We start from the raw sequence: 13035 nt of genomic DNA, 5'->3' as shown, positions 1-13035 counted from the left end.
TGCGATTTGGGGTTGGTTTAGATTTAACAACAATAGTACTCCGTCCTGAATACATTGTCCGGATTACCGTCAAAGTTTATGAAAAATATATTTAATAAATAATTAAAAATATATTGATAAAAATAATTACTTTATAATATAAATAATTATATATTAAAATAAGAATAATTATTTAACAATTGATCTAATTAAAATTTAAAAATTAGAAATTAAAAATTTTAAAATAAATATTAAACGTGTAATTTTTTTAAATAAAGAAAAATAACACGATATGTAAAACGGATATGAACACATAAATAGAACAAAAGAAATTCTTAATTTGTATTAAAAATACAAACCAAACACATCATTACACTATTTTTTTAGAACAAATTATTATTATTAAAGAAGCCCATAATAGCATGAGCCCAAAAGTGGCCCAATTAGCATAAGGACTTGTTTGGCCCATCACAAACTATCAAAGCCCAACAACACAAAACATTCTTTACCTGTCAAAAAGCCCAACACAATAAGTATTATGTAGAAAATCATCACAGTACTAATTTATTCCAATTAATATACTAACCAGTCTTTTTTTTTTTTTAAATTATCACTCCGTTAACCTAACGGATGAAATAATTTTTTTATGTGTAGTAAAAAAAATTACGTCAGAAATATAAAATATATTATTTTAAATTGAATATTTAATTTTTTTAACTTTTTGTAGTGACATTTTTTTTTTATAATGAGTATTTTGATATATTGATTCTTGTATAAAATATTTTGATTTTATTATTATTGTTTTAAGAAATCACCATTGAAAAATAGTATCCTCTCCGTCAACTTTGAAAATTTATATTTATATTTTGCGTCATTGTACTTAATATTAAAATTATCATAATATTTGTATGAATTTTTATACAAATGTCATTGTATTTATATTATAAGACACTAATATAAATATTTTTATCATTTTTACTTATTTTATACTATATTTTAATATAATAATTAATATTCAAATATAAATATGTAAAAGTTTGAAATAGACGGACAAAGTATTGAAATAACATAGCGTACATTATAAATGATAAAAGAAAAAAAAAAAAAAAAAACAATAATATAAAGCAAAAGTTTCAAATATTCTTATGGACATCCCATAGTAGAAATAAAATCAAACAAATTGGGATATAGATATAGAGAGAGAGTAATACATCATCTTCCATTATTTATTGAACGAATGGCCAATGAAAGTAATAAAAAGAGTTTAGAGAGAGAGAGAGCTAAAAGAAGGAGGCATGGCCATGGCCATTATGTGTATGTGTAGAGGTCCTTTGTGAAGGATCTGTCTTATTATTACAAGACCATCCTTTGAGCCGCAACACCCTGTACACGAACACTCCGGCGACGGCTCCGATGGTCGGCGCCGCCACGTATATCCACACCCGCTCGAACCTCCACGACACCAACGCCGGTCCTAGCGACCTCGCCGGATTCATTGACCCCCCCGAAACCGGCCTGCACCACCTCAATTATTTTTTCATTTATCAATCGACGAAAATCATTTGATAATTATCGCATATATATATATATATATAGACAAGCGACAAATTGATGTTTTCGATACGTACCCGGAAATTAGCACGCCGAGACAGATCGCCACCCCGACCGTGAATCCCGATAGAGGCCCAAGCTGCAACCACATTTCCGAAACCGATGATCATAATAGCGTGAAAAAAAAAAGTGCTAGATCCGTCTGCTCTAAGGGCCATAGTTATTTTGAGCGTATTGATATTTGAATATTAATTATTATATCAAAATACAGTACAAATTAAGAAAAATAGTAAAAATACTTCTATTAGTGTATTCTAATGTTAATAAAAATTATACAAATATAAGGATATTTTTAAAATTAAATACAGGCGGGTGGACGGAGAGAGTATATTTATTCTGTTATAAAAATATATAGTCGTACTTTTGGAACTGATTTTAATGTTGATTAGTAATAAAATCAAAAAAAAAAACATAAATTTCAATGACAGATAATATACATTCGTACTTTTGGAACTGATTTTAATGTTGATTAGTAATAAAATCAAAAAATAAAAATAATCATAAATTTCGATGATAGAGATAAAACGAAAGTACCGTTTGCGGATCGCTAAGAAGCGATGCGGTCAAAAAGAGAATTAAAAACGTGGCGATGAGCTCTATCCCAAACGCCGCGGCGGAGCCATGTAGCGGCCTTGTCATAAGAAGCTCGGGTCGAAGACCGTACACTAATTTTCCGACGTATGTCGCGAGGATCGAACCCCCGACTTGTGCTAGAATATACCCCGGGACCTTAGTTTTTAACAATTTATATTAATTCTTATCAAAATTTAAAAAAACATAAATATGTTACTGATCTGATCAAGGCATGCAGTAGGTGTACTTATATACCTTGGACCAGGGAAACGGGCCAACGGCGGCGAAAGCGATCGTGACGGCGGGATTGACATGCGCGCCGGAAATTGATCCAATCGAATAAACGATAACGACGACGGTGAGACCTGCGGTGGCGGCATAACCCATTAGCGCGGATTCGACGGAGCCCATTAAGCTCGTGTTGGCGACGATCCCGCCGATGCAAAACATCAAGACGAATGTCCCGAGCGCCTCGGCTAATACCTGTTGTTGAGATATTTTAGATATTGTATTGCCTATACATAGACTACTTATTTTTATGATAAAAAAGACAATCTTATTATGTTCCCCCAAATTTATAACACCTGTCGTCGTTGCGTCACAAATAACATCAACATTCGATCATATCAATTTTTTTTTCCTCGTGTTATACTGACGGCGATTTTGCGCTCATTCATTATTACCTCACGGACGAGGCTCGGATTTATCGGGAATTTAGTGGGTTGTCTAAAAGGAGGAGGAGATGGGCGACGAGTGCTCAGCGACGGCGACAGCGACGGAGACGGTGATGATGATGGGATTGAACGGTGGGCGTTAGACGATGGGGGTAAGTTTATTCGGAGCTCGTAATCGTAGATTTCGACTTCTTCTTCTTCGTCGTCGTCGTCGTTTCCCGGGGCTTTCATGGCTCCCTTAAATGGAGAATGAAAGAATAAAAGATTTGGGAAAATTAAATTTGAATATAGATTGTTTAATTGAGGGTAAGGGGATTAAAAATGGATTGGGAATGCACAAGAGTTGTGTGTTGCAAAGGTTTTGGACATGGAAAGGTTGTCATGCTTCTGCCATGGATGGTTCTTCTTCTTAACTGCTTTGATTTCTTAGGTTTGTTACAACCTAATTCATTGCAATGCATATTTTGCAAGAACAAAGAGAGCCTTTTGGTAGGGGTAGATCACTCACGTGCGGTGCGCGTGCATGTGCATGTGCATGTGCATGGATAGAAAGTTTCGTATTACTGTGTTGAGTAATGAGGGGTGTATTTCTATTTTATTTTTTTGTTTTGCTTTTCTTCCCGTCTTTTGCTTATTACTCCCACAGTCCACAAATTAATGTCATATTTTCCTATTTGAAATGTTCAATAATTATTGTTTTTTTTCTATTTTTATACATAAAATTTACTCTTTTACCCTTACTTTATTTACTCTTTCGTTTTCTATACACAGATTAAGGGTAAATTTATCATTTTATAACAAAAACCTTAATTACCTAAAAATATATGTAAATATCAAATTGGACATTAGAAAATAGACGGAGGGAGTGCTATTTGAATTCTGCGTTGATGTAATATATATTTGATTATGAATAAAATTGAAGTTAATGTGTTTTAATTATTTTGAAAATTATACTTTTGTAAATTATACGGCTTTAAAAGTCTCATTTATTTTTTTCACATGGCAACACTTAGAGGCGAATGGAGAAAATATTTTTTATATTGATGTTATTTTGTAAATAATACTTACTCCATCCATTTTATAAATATATATTTATTTTTTGTACGAAGTATTATATTTGAACGATAGTTGGTGATAATTTGTATATAAAGAGTAAAGAATATATATATTTTTTTTTATGGGAAAAGTAAAAGACTATATTTTATCCCTATAATATGTAAAATTGTTGTGAATTTATTGACGTAAATAAATATAATGTAAAGATATTTGTAATGTATAATAAGGTTCGTATTTACGGAAGAGGATATTGATACCTTTTATATAAATAATAAAAAATAGCAAAATATATACTAAGTACACCAATTGAGTAAAATTTTGTATTATATAAATAAATAATAAATATATATGTATATATATGGTTTTGATTTAAAATTGAATTAAGCTTTAATTTAATAATATTTTTTAAAAAAAAATAATACTCTCAAATCAATTGATAATTTTTTTATTGACATTTTTCTATTTTAATAAATTATATTCATTAAAAATATATTTAATAAATATAAATCAATTTTGATAACTTAGGAAAAATTCTACCACATTTTCATAAAAACATTATTTCAAAATTTCATATTTTATATTAAATTTGAGTTAAAAATTAATATAAATAAATGTTTTTTAAAAAAAATATGTATTTCAAATAAATAAGATGGATAGTATAGACCTTTATCCAAATCTCATTCAAGCGCAACCCAAATTTGAGTTATGGTTTGGCCCAAATTCATGACACAATTGAATTCAATTGGTCAATAATCTAGAAATAAATAAATTAAAAAAATTATTTGCTGTAACAAATTTATTTATTGATATTTGTTGGTAACAGACAAGGACAGAAAAGGGATTTGACTTTTGACGGTAAGGCAGAAGAAAATAGTGATAAAATCACCGCCACTGTCATCCACCACCATCACCACGTGACCTCATTTTGTTTACATTATCTAAATTTAGAAATTAAATAAATGGGTGGGGCCCGCATTGCATGGGTGACGTAGCTACACCCGTCGGTGACAGGCTAACGGACAATCCTCGCCGTTAATGACCTCCGTCATCATTCTTTGTTTGAAATGACTATTCCACCCTCGCCGCTTCCCTAATTAATTATTGACGTCTTCCAACTGGCTTCACTCGGCGGCGCGGCGCCACTAATCCTTTCAACCTCTTACGCGATATTTATGCTCATTTCAACGTCAATTTTATAAATATAATACTTACTACTTCGTCATTTCATTAAAATTAAATCATTATTTGTTTATTATTCCCTTCATTATTTAAATTTATACTCATTTTTTTATTATAAAAAAATATTTTTATTTTATTTTTAAATAAAAAATTATTATTTTTTTATATTTTTTACTATAAAAGAAAAAAAAAAGTAATATTTCATCCGTCTGGCTCTAAGATCTCATTTACCTTTTACGTCATTGTACTTAACATTAAATTATCCTTATATTTGTATAATTTTTTGCACAAATATCATTATAATAGTATTATAAAATATTAATATAAGTATTTTTATCTTTTCCCTCAATTTGTACTATGTTTTCATATAATAATTAATATTCAAATATCAACATACAAAAAGTAAATGAGACGCTTAGAGCCGGACATAGTAGTAATTATTACTCACTTTTATTAAAATTCATACTTAATCAAATGAGCGCACATTTGCATAACAAATAGAGTATTATTTTTGGAAGTAACCAATTATTGAGAAATACATATGTTTCTGTCTACGCAACATACTTTCACTCATTTAATATTATTTATTTTAAATAAAACATCAAATCAAATACACATTTTCTCTTACAAAACATTAAATCAAATACTAACTTTTTATTTTTTTAAAACTTTTAAATTTTCAAAAATCTCCAAAAACCTCTTATAAACAAACTTGTGAGTGTTAACTATATTTATTAATAGATGTAATAAATTCTATTATAATAAAAATTTAAAAAGTTAGTGAAAAAAGCAATAAAAAGAGTTATTGTAACAAATATTCTAAGAAAAACTATTGTGCTATCTACTTCTTTCGGGTCATTTTAAATAATACATTATTTAGAATATGATATTTAAGATAATAATATTTATTTAATTAATTAATAATAAATTATTATATTATTTTTATAATAGTATTTTTAGAAATTTTAAAATAAAATTTAATATATAATTATAAAATTAAAATATTTATTTAAATATTTAAAAATTATATTTCAATAAAATATATGTAATATAAATATTATTTTGTAAATAAAATATTATATAATACGAGTAAATAATAATATATATTTATTTATAATTATCATTATTAAAAAATAAAGAGATTTATATAGTATATAAAAAAACATTTAGTTTTTTGAGTAAAAATATAATTAAAGGAGTTTTGATAAATTATATATAATATATGATGTTAGATAATTTATAAAATTAATAAAATTAATTTAGATTTATTAAATACTTTATCCGTCTCAAACACTTTACAATATTTGTTTTTTGTTTGTCCTAAACTCACTGCAATATTTTTAAATTTAGAAATAATTAATAATATTTATATATATATATTAATATACACTTCACTTTATCTCATCACATCGCTCAAATAAAATAAATAAATAATCATTTCTTTCTCTAATTACATCACTTAATATCCAAATTATCTCAAATTAATATATTTAATATTCTTCACCTAAATTCTCATGTCAAACACAAATATTACACGGTGTTTGAGACTAATGGAATATATTTTAGTAATCTTTTACCAAATTTAAAAATATATATATTATTTGTTACACTAAAATAAATATATTTCTTATTCAATGAATGGATTATATTTTTATAATGAAGAGTACTATTAATTTTTGTAGTTAATTATACAATTAAAATCATACACAAACAAAAAGAGTAAATTAAAATATTATTATCCGAAAGTGAAAAAAGGACAATTAATAAAAGTTAATTGATTATTGAATAAAGTAAGTCCCCTCATGTGATAATATTATGCTAAATAATAACGCCTCGAAATTGAGGTTTGAATGAATAATTCTCCTCGGAATTAATTCCCACTTTTTTGACTTGTATCAAATTAATTGAATTCAATCAAATAATAATTCTTTAATCTAATTTAGTTAAATTTAATTAAACAAGTGCATGTAACATAAGTATATATATATATTTAAAATTAAATACCCTAGTACCAATTATTAATCCAGGACAGATAGGATTGCCAATTTGATTCTTCACATGTGAGTTTGTACTAATTTTAATAATTTATTTATTTATTCCAATTTAAGGGACATTATTAAATTTGGTACTATTTAGGCTACACATATTCTTGAGTTATAATTTAAAAATAAAATAAAATAAAATAATAAATATTTAATAAGGTATTTTGTAAAAAAAAATTAATTTTTTTTAAATATAATATATTATTAATGAATAATATAAAAAAAAAATTAAAAATAGAAGTTGTTAATTAGTCTGTGAGGGAAATATTGGTGGAGGAAATAGTAGTGCTCGCTTAATTATGGGTCCAGAAATCCATGGAGCCATAAGTCGCATTTTTTGTTTACAAAAAACTATATGTATTTATTTACTTTTTGCACGGCTTTTAAAAATATTAATATTATATTAAAATATAGTATAAATAACTAAAATAATTTTATTATCTAATATAAAGGTAATGACATTTGTGTAATATATTGTAAATTGTAAGGATATTTATAATGTTAGGTAGATAGTACAATTACTTAAAAAGAAAATGAAAATTTTATTGTGGGACGGATTAAAATGAAAAAATTAATAGTTTGTTATGAGACAGAGAGAGTATTAAAATCGCCATTTAACGTATTGACTAATGCTATTACACAAATAATTTGATTGATTAAATCAATCACTTTGGGCGTGTTTGACAATTAGCTATTAACTGACTAAATTATTTGATAGTTGTTAGTTGATTTAATTAGTTGGTTTGATTAGCTGATACAATTAGTTGTTTGTGTTAAAATGTTTGGTAAAACAACATTTTGATATTAGTTGTTTATACGTAAAATAACAATTAAGGACATTTTTATTATTTTTTTTTCTAATATATTCAATAGTATTTTTTTTTGAATTTAGAATGTTTGAAATTTTTTGTTATTAGTTATTGAAAATTATAAAAATATTATAAAATAGTAGTATTTATTTTTATTATAGTTAAATTTAAAAAATAATATATTTTTATTGAAAAATATAAATAATTTTTTCTATTGAAAATAATGTAAAATATAAAATAATAATTTTTTCGTGTATATATGTATTATGTTATATCGATTAGTTCATTATATTTATAATTTTTTAATAAATTTTATTTATTTAATTTAATTTATTATATTTATAATTAATTTATTTTTAGTATAAAATTTATATAATGTATTTTTAATATAAAAATAAATTATCAATATTTATATTTTTTTATTTTGTGTTGATTTTAATAGATTTACATATTTTGCAATTAAAATAATTTATATAAAAATTAATTATTTTACATTTATAAAAATAAAACTATAATAAAATATTCTAATATAATTAATAAATAATTAAAATATATTTATTTATGTAAAATACATAATAAATTTTTAAAAGCATATAAGGAATAAAAGAATTTAAACTGAAAAAATTATTTCAAAACGTTGGGTAAGTTAGTTTTTCAGAAATTAACTATTTAGATCGAAAAAATTATTTCAAAAAACTAATTTACCAAACATCTAAATTAGCTGTTTGATAAGCCAGACAACTAAATATTATTCAATCAACTAAAAACTAGTTAAAAAGTTATTTGTTCTGAATTTAAATTTTTATATTTTAAAAAGCAATAATTAGTATAACATTTTGAGATTAAAATAATATTTTTTTCGTTCACTTTATATATTATTTTTACAAAGTTAAGTGAAAATTATTCTTTTTGTCCTGCGTTAAAGTTTATACTGTCAATGTATATATATTTTATACAAATAATTTATTTTACTATTATATTATTATTTTTATATTAAAAAGTAAATACAAAATAATTTTTACATTACTTTTAATTATTTATTATAATTAAAATATTACTCCCTTCGTCCTAAATTATAATTTGAGTTGTGTTTGACACGAGATTTAAGAAATATTGATATTGTATAGGTAGTGGGTAAAAAGTACGGGTAAAAGATATTTTTGCCCTTGTGAGTGTATTAGTGTAAAAAATAGTGACAATTGTCTAATAATAATGAAAAATTAATGGTAGTTTTATTGATTATTTATGAAAATGAGACTATTGTTTTGGTACAGACAAAAATAGTAAACAAGACTATTTTATTGAGACGGAGGGAGTATATAATTTTAAAATTTTGCAACAAAAATAAATATATATCTTACACTGGAACCGAAAAATATATTTTGATGATAATTTTGTCTATAAAAAAAACTATTTTACCCCTGGTATGTGTAAAATTATTACTCCATCCATCCTATAACTTTGTATCAATTTGATTTTTGTACATAGTTTTAGAAATATTAGTATTATATTGGAATGTAGTATGATTTAAGTTGAAATGACTAAAATAACCTTATTAATATGATGTGATATAAAGATAATGACATTTGTGTAATATTGTAAGTTGTAAGGGTATTTGTAATGTTAGGTAGATAGTATAGTTACTAAAAAAAAATAGATATTTTGTTATGGCACGGACTAAAATAAAAAAATAAATACTTGATTATAAGACGGAAAAAGTATAAAAATATTAATTAAAATATTTATAAAATATAGTGAAGTCATATTTACTTAAATATATATATATTTTTTATTTGAATAATAAAAAATAAATAATAAATAATGGGGACACTTAAATAAATACATATCATAATTTACACTTATTTTGAAGAATGACAAATAAAATAATGGGGACACGAAGAAATGATTAAATAAGTTGAACATGATCAAAGTGCTTCACTATCAATTCCACTCAATAATTTATTCTTATACTATAATCATTTCAAATTATGATAGTAACACAATAATGCCAATATTTTTAGCAATTACACATGAATATATACTGTAATAATGTCAAACTTATGCAATAATCAATATATATATATATATATATATATATAATTATTGGCTCAAACGCTATCATAAGTTGAAGTATTTTTAATATATGCATTGCCCAAAAATATTATTCCCTCGTAACAAAATATCTATTTTTTTATTTTTGTCTATCTCATAACAAAACATCAATTTTTTTTTTAGTAATTGTATTATCTACTTAACATTACAAATACCCTTACAATCTACAATATTACACAAATGTCATTACATTTATATCACATAATACTAATAAGGTTATTTTAGTTATTTCTACTTTATTTATACTATATTTTAATATAATATTAATATTTTTAAAACTCAGTGAAAAAACAAATTGATACATAGTTATGGCAGATGGAGAGTATATCCAGTAGACTATATTCAATAATTTATAGCTGTGTATTGTAAATATTTTGATGTTATTATTATTATTATTATTATTATCATTATTATTATTATGTTGGGAATGGTTAATTTTTTAATATATTTCAAGTATAAATCATTGTGATTTTTATATTTTTTAGGTGGGGCTATTACAATATTTGTTTGGTTTTGATTTAATGCTTTTTTTTTAAAAAAAAAAAAAAAAACTCTTTCATTTGTACTATTTTGATAAATATATATTATTTTTTTTTATATAAAATATTATAAAGTTACAATAAAAATAAAATAAAAATAAAAATAAAAATCTCAAACCAAACATATTCGAGTGATAATTATATGACAAAATTCAATCTGAAGTCAAAAGTAACCAAAAGGGTGAAGAGCGCAAATGAAGGCTGAAAAGGACATTTTGGGAATATAATTAGTTTGTGTTTTTTAATATTTTAATTATTAATCATTTATATATATATAAAAAAAACTGTATATTGTATATTTTCTTTTTTATAAATACATATATATATTATATTTTTTGGTTATTTATTAATTACTCTATCACATAAAGTGTCTATTTTTTTCTTATTTTCGCATATATCACATAATTTGTCTTTTTCACATTTTAAAATTTGTATTTTGTAATTTATAAGTTTATTAATTTTAATTAAACTATTTAACTATATTAATTTATAGTTATTTTTACTATATACTAATTACTTTTATTGATATATTTTTTAATTACTTATTAATGATATTTTATTTAAATTTTTATATATACCGTAGTAGTCTCAATTTACATGCGACGAAAGAAGTATTAATTATACTTTTTATTATTTACTAATTATATTTTATTTAAGTTCATATATATATATATATAATAACATGGACACTTTTAATAGAATAAAATAACTATATTTCATTTAAATTCTTGTATCTATGGGTGTGTTTCTTCGGTGTAATTTTTGGCTAAAATTATTGCATGGCCACTGTTGGTCCGGATTTAGCGGCAAACCGAGCCTTTTTTCCTGCCGCTGAACAGCAGTGTGTATTGCACAGAGCTGTCATATTTATTTTTTAAAAAATTTATTTATTTAATTATAAATATAAATATAAATTTTGTAATATGTATAATTTAATAAAATATATACAATATATATTGTTATTTTGTAGAGAATAAAATATTTTATAATATAGATAAATAAAAATTTAGAAATATTATATAGATATAATATAAATTTATAATTAAATTATGCAAATTAATACACATTTATATAATTATATTTATTACTCATCAAATCAATCATATCAAAATTCCCCAAGCCTCCAACCAAACCTAAATACAAAAGAAACATCAAAATTCAAACTCAACTCAAAATTCAAATAAAAACCAAATCCAAACTCAAAATTTTCAAAACGCTCTAAAGAAACACACCCTATGTTAACGAACAGTCAAAAATACTCCTTTCATCTCTAATACAATAGTCTTGTTTACCATTTTGTCCGTCCCAAAACAATAATTTTATTTTCATAAATAACCATATCACCATAAAACTACCCCTACTTTTTCATTTTTATTACATAATTGTCACTGCATTTTACACTAATACACTTATAAAAACAAAAATATCTTTTATCTATAATTTTTACCAACTACCAAAATAACATCAATATTTCTCAAATCTAATTTCCAACTCAATTAACAATATAGATATAGTATGAAACGAGTATTTGACAAATAATGGGCAAAGAGTATTATTTGTAGATGTGATGGGGTGGGATGAGAATCACATGCGGGCAGTTTCCATGATTGAGAAGCTGAAACCGGAGCAGTATGGCGTCCTCATTTCTGATTTGACAGCTAAGGTAGGTCCCACTCAGATCTTATCACAAATCACACTAATCAACGGTCAATCGGAAAGCTTACCGTGGGGCCTTCCGCACTGGAACCCTGCTTCATTACTCTTGACTTGACTACACCATTGTCGTACAAGAAATTCGTGTCAACTGTCAACGCCGTTAACTTTATTTTATTTTTAAAATTTTTATATTCTCGTCGCATCCGTTAATTATTAATGGAAAAGAACAGTCTAACGGCCGGTTGTAATGTAACGGGAAATTCAATGTTACTGTTAGTAAATAAATAAATATAGCTATAATAATTTTTTAGTCCGTGAAAATTATATCGCTATTTTTATTATTTTTAGTAAAAATAATTAGTATTATATAATAAAAATAATTTTAAATTAAATTTAAAATAATTAATAAGTATAATTAAAATTAATTTATTTTAAAATAAAATTAAAGTGCATAATAATTTTAAAAAATGACAAAATAAATAGGATATACAAAAATAAAAAAATAGGCACAATACATAAGTGAGACGGAGGGAGTACATTATTAATAAATAATTTTATTCATAAAAATTTTATTATTTTATTTTAATGATTAACAATCCAGTTATTATTCTTTAGTATTGTTGTTTTAATTATTTAATAAATTTCTTATAATATTTTGACCTTAATTTTTAATTTATTATTTGATTTTAATAAACAATATTATTAATTTTTAAATATTTGTTTCAAACAAACTTAATATAATTTTACTGAACAGATAAATATAATATTTGACTAAAAATAAAATAAAATTAAATTTCAATATTAA

The 13035-nt window shown here is 24.0% G+C and overlaps 1 protein-coding gene across 1 annotated transcript; it reads right to left on the bottom strand.

The window, feature by feature from the left end:
* Window positions 1–1131: 1131 nt before the first annotated feature.
* On the bottom strand, window positions 1132–3220 carry LOC127249342 (probable aquaporin NIP7-1). Its single transcript, XM_051272095.1, has 5 exons — window positions 2847–3220; window positions 2419–2646; window positions 2125–2319; window positions 1608–1669; window positions 1132–1494 (listed from the first exon to the last, which is right to left on the bottom strand). The coding sequence occupies exons 1-5, from the start codon at window positions 3066–3068 to the stop codon at window positions 1260–1262; spliced, it is 942 nt and encodes a 313-aa protein (XP_051128052.1). The 5' UTR covers window positions 3069–3220; the 3' UTR covers window positions 1132–1259.
* Window positions 3221–13035: the final 9815 nt, after the last annotated feature.

The sequence above is a fragment of the Andrographis paniculata genome, unplaced genomic scaffold (assembly GCF_009805555.1).
Source record: "Andrographis paniculata isolate CXL003 unplaced genomic scaffold, ASM980555v1 Contig35END, whole genome shotgun sequence".
Taxonomy (NCBI): domain Eukaryota; kingdom Viridiplantae; phylum Streptophyta; class Magnoliopsida; order Lamiales; family Acanthaceae; genus Andrographis; species Andrographis paniculata.
Note: the sequence above shows the minus strand (reverse complement) of the source record. Positions and strands in the feature narration are given on the sequence as shown.

What these genes read in the sequence shown, in the direction of transcription:
- LOC127249342 (XM_051272095.1), bottom strand. Translation starts at nt 3,068, where the DNA reads ATGAAAGCCCCGGGAAACGACGACGACGACGAAGAAGAAGAAGTCGAA. An exon ending in ATCCGAGCCTCGTCCGTGAG is followed by an intron (nt 2,647 to 2,846) that starts GTAATAATGAAT and finishes TCTCAACAACAG; the next exon opens with GTATTAGCCGAGGCGCTCGG. An exon ending in CTCGGCGTGCTAATTTCCGG is followed by an intron (nt 1,495 to 1,607) that starts GTACGTATCGAA and finishes GAGGTGGTGCAG; the next exon opens with GCCGGTTTCGGGGGGGTCAA.